We start from the raw sequence: 9,319 nt of genomic DNA, 5'->3' as shown, positions 1-9,319 counted from the left end.
GAGTGATAGGAAACAAACGATTAACACAAAAAAAAAAAAAAAAAAAAAAAAAAAAAACAGTGACGATAAACAGAGAACAACTCAAGCAACAGCCAAAAGGAAACAACTTAGAGAAGGACCAGTAGCAGGTTTGCAGCAGCTCATTAAGAGAGAAATTAAGACGAACACTCGTTAAGAAAAGATATATGAGCTGCTAGAGAAAGAGAGAGATTTCCAAAAGTATTCCTTCTTCAAAGCGAAGCTCAAAACATGTAATTAAGATCACTGCCTAAAAAATTAACGGGAAAAAATGAAAAAAAAAAAAAGAATTTCCAACAAGAACTCGATTCTCGTCTGGTGTCCCCAAAGGTACAACAATGACTCTGATCTCTACCCACATCTTTAATGATTTAATCTGGCCATGCTTCATTTTCCTGCTAAGGAGAAAATGTCTATTCTTGAGACCTGTTTGGCTTTGTCCAACCAAAGGGACAATCTGTCTGCCCTCGTCTACTTGATTATCTGAGATGCATGCTAATGTTGGATAGTTTAACATCAATCTAGACTTGAAGGAAGGCATATTGGTTGTGGTTGGATCAAACTGCTCATGAAAAAGTAGGCTCATAACCCAAACCCATTTCACTGGGTATAAAATTGACTGGTTCCATTTCACGTTATTTCCACATGGATCGCTTCTTCTCTATTGTTTAAGTAGCACTACAAAATAAATCCTCCTCTTTGCTTCACTCTTTTTATCTCTCACTTGCTCATTCAATCATTAAGACTACCTCGATCCTCAATTGCTTGGGGGTATGTTAAGAACATCATGTGACACTTTCAGTTGAATTTACAGAGGAGACTGGTTACATGTAGTACGTTAAGCTCGAGGATAGTAATCGTTATTTGTCTCGGCACAGCAATTTGCTGGCCAGTTATGAAACATGTTTTAGTGAAAAATATCTAACATGGTGATGAAAAGTACTCTTTTTACATATGGTAAACCCCACGGTTGGCATGAAAATGTCCAAATGGGGTAGATACTGAGAATTATTATAGTCGACCCCACTAGCTTGGAATTGAGGCGTAGTTTTTGTATATGAAACACCATTCCCTGCCAAGGAGTCAGTAGTGGCCGTTCCCACTTTGCTCCCTAGGCATCTCAAACCCCTAAACACTAGGTTGGAAATGTAATTATATAGCCACCAAAGAAACTCAGTTTCATAGTGAAAGGTATGTGATTGAAGCTGACTAGCGGAGAAAAGGATATTCTTCCAGCGTGTATTTTGGGGGTGGTTTGGATAGAAAGGAATCATAGGATATTTTAAAATAAAAAACAGAAACTATCAATAGACGACTACAAAGTGTATTTGTCTACTAGTTTTGTGGAGTAACATGATTTTCTTTTTATAAGGTAAGAATCATGAAAAATGTATATGATATAGTTACTTAACTGGAATTCCTCGATTCCCTAAATGATTAAAGAGAGAGTGATGCATGTAATCTTCTATAAATTCCCAGAGCTTACATGGTGTTTTATGAGGATAAGGTTTTACATTAGTCATCAAAAGGGAGAATGTTCTAGAACAAGACGGGAGAGATCTTCAGTGTACAAGTAGGTAGCGGAATAGTTGCCAGTTAGGAGCTATACAAGCAATAAAGGACAACTAAAAGGTTGAATTTGGAAGAGAAGCCTTTTGATTAGGAACCATTAGTTAGAATCTAACTAGGTGGTTAGTAACCATTAGTTAGAATCTAACTAAGTGACTACAAAATCTTTGGATTCCCTCTTATTATAAGTAGTAAAGATTGTTTAAAGCTAAGGAGCAAAGATGTACATAAAAGAAGGGAGTTTACGGCCCCATTTATAGTGACTATTTAAAAGAGAAGAAAATGTCTAGGCATTCCAGGCACCAAAAAGAATCAACAAAGTCTTCCAGGTACCACAGATATACAATCATAATTCTACTTCCAAATTGAAATAATAATAGGTATTTATTAGCCGCTTACAATTCTACTTCTACAAGGATTATTCTCGATAACCAGGAAACTTCTACAACTTGTTTTTCCAGAGTACAAAACTCCGTACAAACTGGTTAAACAACCTATCAAGGAACTCTCTGCAGAATTCCTGCAAAACAAAAAAAGAAAATAAAAAAAATTACCTACGTAGCTTTCGATGTAGAAACTAATTGAATATCTCATAAACTAAAAGCAGGTTATACAGCTGAAAAAAATATGAAATGAACCATCACAACATGCTTCTACACCTGGAAATATGAACTACAGAGTTCGCTTGATTAAAGAAAATGAACTGCAGAGTTCGTCTTTTTTCCTAAAATGGATTTTGCATGAGTACACTTTGTTCAGAAAGTATTTCCTTGTTGTATCTAATTAAAATGTGCACCAACAGGGTTAACGCATATCAAGAGAGAAACTACTTGGGCAAGGTCAATATTTGTACTTGTAAATCATACTTGGGGACACAAAACCACCCTGCAGATGTTTGCAAAGCCAAAAAGAGAGTACATTCAGATTCAAGGGTATTAGCTGCATTTATCATCTAGTGCAGATCAAGTGAGGAAAAGAGAAAATTTGAAAATGAAAAACATATATTAGGGGGAGAAGAGGTTAAAGCACACGAATAGGAATACCAGATTTCTGATTGCTTCATTTTGTCATATTAGATATGCATTGGAGAGATTATTGTTTCTCTTTTCTTTTCTTGAGTTGACTTTCTACGTGCCACAGGCTACCCCCACATTTTATGAAGCGCAAAAGCGCATTACTTCACCCCTTTAAGTGATGAAACTCTGACTTCTAAAAGCACTGGGGTTGTCCCATTCTCAATAAACTTACGCTTCACTCGACAAAGATTTAAATAAAAAGGGAAAAAAAAGAAAAAAAAGGGAGACAATAACTCATTACTAACCACCAACATAGGACTTTAAAGGAGCAGCATTAAGGAGACAACAACCTAGTTTGTTTATGATTCCAGCCAAATCACTACACTTAATATAAGCTACCATTGAAGCATAGGAACAAGAAGCTTCTTCTTTGCTTATAACCCCATTGCGCCATCATTGCAAGCATCATCTTATTTAGGTGATTAGAAAGAAACATGACAATAAACATGAAAGAATGGTCTAGCTGTTGGAATAACGGTATTAGTTTCTATTTGAGACCTTGTTGTTAGTAAAATTATTGAATTAAGCGAAGGTACGAGTACAGCACACAAACTCGTAAGATACCTAAGTGTGCACTTAATTAACGATCATGTGTTGGAGAAGAAAATTGACAAGCACAATGATACCTCTTATTCTGGGCGAAGCATCTTACAAGTAACTCCATCTCGCACAAGCTGAAGAATAGCATCCTTCAACTTTATATAGTCATCAACCGTATTGTAAACCTGATGAGAAATCCGTGCATATCCTGTCACGCAAGCATCACCATCCCGTAATTCTTCTTTTATTTCCTGGTAGTGAATTGGGACTTCCACCCCAAATTTGTCCCGCAGACGAGTTCTCAAATTTAAAGCATCCGTATCGCTGAGAACCCTAAGGCTAGCAGGCAAACCAACCATTGCCATACTCGGAGACATGTCTGGAGGGCAGCCAAGCATTGTTCCCCAAGCATCGGCCAACATTTCTCCCATTTCAATCACCGCATTATGATTCCTCATCCTAATTCCCTCGATCCCACCCTCAAACCTATTTATAAATTCTACCACCTCAGGTATAACTAGCTGAGAACTGTAATCTCTCGTCCCGATCCACGCACTTTCAATAGCTAGTCCATTACCATATTCATGAGACACCACAGGATGATGTAAATCAGGAGATACAGGCGATTTCCTACAGTACAAAAACGCAACAGATGGAGGACAGAAAAACCACTTATGCAAATTGCTCACATAAAAATCCGCTCCAATTTCTCTAACATCAACGTTCACACTCCCAATCGCATGTGCAGCATCAACAAACACCCGATCAACCCCTTCTTCCCTACAAATCTTAACCAAATCCTTCACAGGTATAACAACACAAGGCATCGACGTAATATGATCAATAATAGCCAATCTAACCTTCTTCCCATTAGCTTTCCCTTTAGCCAACGCCTTTCTAAAATCAGCAACAATCTCTTCTTCCGAACGAAGAGGAAACGGCAACTGAACCACAATCACAGAACCACCAGCACGAGTAACATAAGCCTCAATCGATTTCTTAACAGCCTGAAACGCGCAATGAAGCATAACAACAGCATCTCCTTTCTGAAAACGTCCCTCAGCGAATGCCCAACCGACGTGCTGAAGAACTATAGCAGCAGCAGTCGTAGCATTATCAACAAGAGACACCTCTTCCACGTGTTCAGCATTAATAACGTCCCTGATAATCGTGCGCGAGTGGAGTATACCCTTCTGTAAGTGGTTGATGAAGAAATCATCGGGTTGTTGAAGGAAACGGAGTTGCCAACGTTTTTGAGCTGCGATGATTGATGCAGGACAGCTACCGAAGCTGCCGTTATTTATACGAGCTATACCGGGCTGGTGGTGGATGAATTCATCACGTATTTCCGAATCTGTAATGAGTGATGAGGTGGATAGTTTAGGTCGCTTCGGTAAATGGTAGTGCTCCGAGCCGTTAGCTTCGTTAGCCGGTTCCATTAGGATCGATTGTAGGTTTGGGAGTTAGGGTTAGGGTTAGGGTTTTGGGCTCACCGGAAGAGACAGTGTGTGATTGGATATGGAGGTCTGCTACATTTCAAAATGTTTCTTTATTTTTAGAGGATAGAGGCATCGCACTTCGGCAACACAGAAATGCCGCAATTCTGAGAAGTACTAATAAAATTGGAAAATATTCAACAGTCCCGCTATTGTTTATTTTACTGGTAATGTGTAAATTGCTTTTAATTTGTTGCTCCTTGTAATTTTTATAACTTTCTTTTGTACGTGTGATAATTAATTTTTTTATAGGTTACTGATAACCTTAAAGCTGGATTTCCAAAATCTGCATATCTTTTAGAATTAAATTTCAACCAGATTGTGAAAGGGAGGTGCACGAATAGCCACTTAAAAGACCGTTATTTAAGTTATAATCGCAATTTATAAAATATTTAAATTTTATCCATTTTAAAATCAAAGTTCATATCTCAGGTTTGAAGTTTCAAACTTCAGTCTTTCAGGTTTGAATGGCGATCTTGAAATCAAATGACTTACCTCAATTTTGAAGTGTCAAACGTTAGTCCTTTGGATCTGAATTTCGAGACTGATCAAGCCTGATTTCATATTGAAGTGTGAATGACCATTCGAACTTCAACCTCAAGTCTGAAGTTTGGATGATAGTGTGAACAGAATATCTTCGGGTTTGAAATTAGGCTTGGACAACTTACAGCTTCAGACCATCGAGCTGAACTTAAAAACTTTTTAAAATGGAAAAAATCTAACTTCAACCGCGATGGTTTAACGTTGAAACTGCAGACTCTTAAATACTTTTAAATGGATGTCCTTAGTACTCTTAACAAATCATGTGCTTTAATGTTGTCCTCGTGCACTTGTATGGCATAACCCCTAACCACTTAAATAGATAATGAATTTTGTTTAATAATTAGCAAATAGTTTGTTGGGATATTTTCTAGGATCAATGTTAAGGCATTAAAGAAATGTTGCAGCTATTGAAGTTTTGTCATGTTAGTAGAAAAGGGTCGCACATTATACGTGATGAGACGATAACTCCGTAAATAACTTAGGCAAAGAAAGAAGAGGTAGTGTGGCTATTTTTGCCCTCTCCGGACTAAAATTTAAATACTTTGAAATAAATAGATAAAAGCAACATTATGTGCAAATTCTTAGATTCAAAAGAGACTATGGGTGTTGAACCAACTAAAAGGAGGGCAAAAGAAAGAAAAATAGATGCAAGTTATGTGTATCTTTCTATCGAGCTAATTTAGGTGACATGTGCCTTCATTCTTTCATTTTTCATATATTGTGTGTATCTTTTTAGTTTATCACACGGTATTTGGTTATTGGTATTTATTTTGGAGTCAAATTAATATGTATTCATGCCGAAAAGTTTTTTTTTTTTTTTTTTTTTTTGAGATAATGCGCTTTCTATCAGAAACAACTTCATTCTCAATCAAAGACAACTTCATTCTCACAACTCAAACCCAAAACCTTTGGGGTTAAGAATGAAGGCGTATTCCACTCCATCACAACCTTGAGTAGTTGTATTTGTGTGTTAGTAGTCATTACTATCAAAATAAAAATAATAAATTTGAAACACAACAGTGCTTGTACAAGCTTAATTCGAAACATTTCATAAATCTTAATTTAACTATTTCAACATGTGAAATCAAAAAGGGAAAAGAATTGGGGACAAGTAGATCATGTAACATGTACATAACTAAGTATGCCAACGGAGAACAATCACTATATAATTGTTAGTACCAACATAATAAGGTAACTCATACCCCACCTATGAAACACAAAGAGGATACATATGGCTAAAGATCAATCTACAACTCATATACTCATAATAATTTATGGTTTTTACTTTTCTGTGATCTTTTCATGTTATACCTTGTAGTTTTCTACATTTAGATTCGTTGTACGTTAGCTGTTTTAATTTTGAACACCAGAATTTGCCTTCGAGGTTGGACATGTTTAGCTTATGCTTATAAGTGTTTAAGTTCATGTTTGGTAAGTTACGGAAGGATTAGAGAATAAGAGAATCGAAGCGGAAAGGTTCGTTAAAAGTTGCTTCCGGAAAATATAGAATGTGGACCGTAATTGAGATATGGTCTGTAGTTTGAGATATGGACGGTATTTAAAGATTTTAAAAATTTCTAGAGAAGGCAATTTTGGAGATGGTATTATACGGCCAACTATGCAGACCGTATAATTTTATACGGCCAGGACGTTGGTCGTAAAACATTATACGACCAAGGATACGGACCCCATATATATATATATATATATATATGATGTTACACATCGCAAATTTTCACGTTGGTTGTGTCAGAGGTAAACTAGCGTAAGCCGGAGAGGCCATAGAACTCTTATAAGGTTAAGGAAGACTTTTAACAAGTGTTAGCAAGTATCTAAAGGTTCCAGGATCAAGCCAATCAAAGAAATTAAGTTTATCAAACTTTGGGAAAACTTGACAGGAATCTGGACAGGATTTTTGATCCAAGTTGAGAGAGGTATATCTCTTAGCATATGAGGAGTTATGGAATGCATAACCTATGTAAACTCAAGCTCAGACAGTCTTCTTTCCAATTCAACTGACAGATTGCAAATCTGAGAAATACGGCCAAAGTTACGTCCTGTATAAAATTATACGACTGGACATACGGACCATATAATTTATACGGCCAAGAAATACAGCCAGTATTTTGTAAGTTGGTGGAATGTTCCAGATTTTAAGTATGATGACCCCTCTTCATTTTAATCATTTTAAACTTATCCTCTAGTTCAAGAAAGCTCTAGAAACTTCTCCAAAACACATTCAACACATCTCTAAGATCAAGGTGAAGATTAAGGTGCTTAGGGTTTCAAAGTGAAGTCGAAGCTTGTCTCTTCTTATTATAAAAGCCTTGGAGGGTATTTTAAGGTGAAGTGACTTGGGAATTGACGTGTTCTTGAATTTTGAGGTAAGATTTCATCTTAGTTTCATGTTTATGAGTTTATTTGGTAATTATGTTAAGATTTGAGGAGAAGAAATTGGAGGAAAAGTTCAAATATGAATTGGATGATATTTTGAGATGTAAATTAACTTAAGCTATAATTGTTAGCATGTTTTGAGTATAATATTGTTATGAGGGACAATAGTAATGTTGAGGAAGTGTTATATACAAGTGTATACGAGGTTGTTTAATGGTATATCTTTAGATATGGAGAATTTGAGGTTAAAGGAGGTCATATGGAGTTGTTGTGTAAATTGTTGGTTATGGACCTTGCGGTAATGAATAAGAAATAGGGGAAAAGTTGTCCATTTCATTTTAGAATCAAGTTATCGTTGATATATGTGATATACTGTCATCTAGGTTTGTATATGTATTCCTTGTTATAGGATTGGCGTGCTAGTTGTATATAGCTCGATTGTTGGGTTGCTTGGGCGACTTGAGGTATGTAATGGCTATCATTTCTTTTCTTGGCATGATCTGTAGATAATAAGCGTTTAAAGAATCTTAAAGAAAGAGAATTATTGTTTAGAGCTGTCATAGAGGTGTAACGATTTAGGTGTGATATTGTATCTTCTGAGGGATTTTCTTTCCGCGCCTTAGTTCATTGTGAATAGAAGAGTCAGAAAGAGACATGTTGACAGCCCTAGACATTTCAGTTTATATATGATATGTAGCATGCTATACATATATTTTATTTAGCCTGACCACTTCGTCAGTGAGACATTTTCTTTAGCCTGGCCACTTGGTCGGTGAGACAGATATGCCTGGCCTACGAGTCAGTGAGACAGATGTGCCTGGCCGACATTTCAGTGAGACAGACTGCCTGGGCGACGGGTCAGCGAGACAGATTGCCTGGGCGACGGGTCAGTGAGACAGATTGTCTGGCCTTATGGTCAGTATATATATATATATATATATATATATATATGACAGATCGGGTGAGATGTTCAGGACATTCCTTAGCCTCCAGATTATATTGTTTTCAGTTCAGTTTCAGTTTCAGTTATTCTATTGCCTTACATACTTGGTACATTATTTGTACCGACGTCCTTTTATTTATGGACGTTGCGTTCATGCCCGCAGGTAGACAGGGAGACTGTTTAGACCCTTAGGCTGACTTCTCAGCGCTTGTACAGGAGCACTCCACTTGTTCCGGAGTTACAGTTCAGTTGGTATGATTCTTTTGTGTACAGATGGGTATGGCGGGGTCCTATCCCGTCCTTATTATGTTATGAAATTCAATAGAGGCTCATAGACAGATATGCACAGCAGATGTTCCATGACCCTCTCGGTCTATGTTTTGTTGTATCATCGTTTTGATAGCCTTATCGGCTTATATACTTGGAATCGGCTTGATGATATATGTATATTATCTTCGGGCTTGTGTCCCATACACCTTATGATATCTATGAGTTGGCATTATGGCCCACTCAGATATGACTATGAGATGTATGTATGTTTAGTGGTGCTCAGCAAATAGGGCCCGGGTGCCTGTCATGGCCCATCTAGCTTGGATCATGACATTTCATTTATGGGACAACTATGTATATATACATCTTAAGGAGAAATATTTACGAAACGTGACGATAATTTTATATTTACAAAACATAACATTACAAACCCTATACAAAATATGTTTTTTTTTAAAAAATATTTTATA

At 36.8% G+C, this 9,319-nt stretch overlaps 1 protein-coding gene across 1 annotated transcript; it reads right to left on the bottom strand.

Annotated features, from left to right (window-relative positions):
- Window positions 1-1,811: 1,811 nt before the first annotated feature.
- Window positions 1,812-4,866, bottom strand: LOC132644888 (L-cysteine desulfhydrase). The gene is made up of 2 exons (XM_060361552.1): window positions 3,290-4,866; window positions 1,812-2,107 (listed from the first exon to the last, which is right to left on the bottom strand). Exon 1 carries the CDS (start codon window positions 4,640-4,642, stop codon window positions 3,293-3,295), a length of 1,350 nt encoding a protein of 449 aa, XP_060217535.1. The 5' UTR covers window positions 4,643-4,866; the 3' UTR covers window positions 1,812-2,107; window positions 3,290-3,292.
- Window positions 4,867-9,319: the final 4,453 nt, after the last annotated feature.

Source organism: Lycium barbarum, chromosome 6, assembly GCF_019175385.1.
Source record: "Lycium barbarum isolate Lr01 chromosome 6, ASM1917538v2, whole genome shotgun sequence".
Lineage (NCBI taxonomy): Eukaryota > Viridiplantae > Streptophyta > Magnoliopsida > Solanales > Solanaceae > Lycium > Lycium barbarum.
Note: the sequence above shows the minus strand (reverse complement) of the source record. Positions and strands in the feature narration are given on the sequence as shown.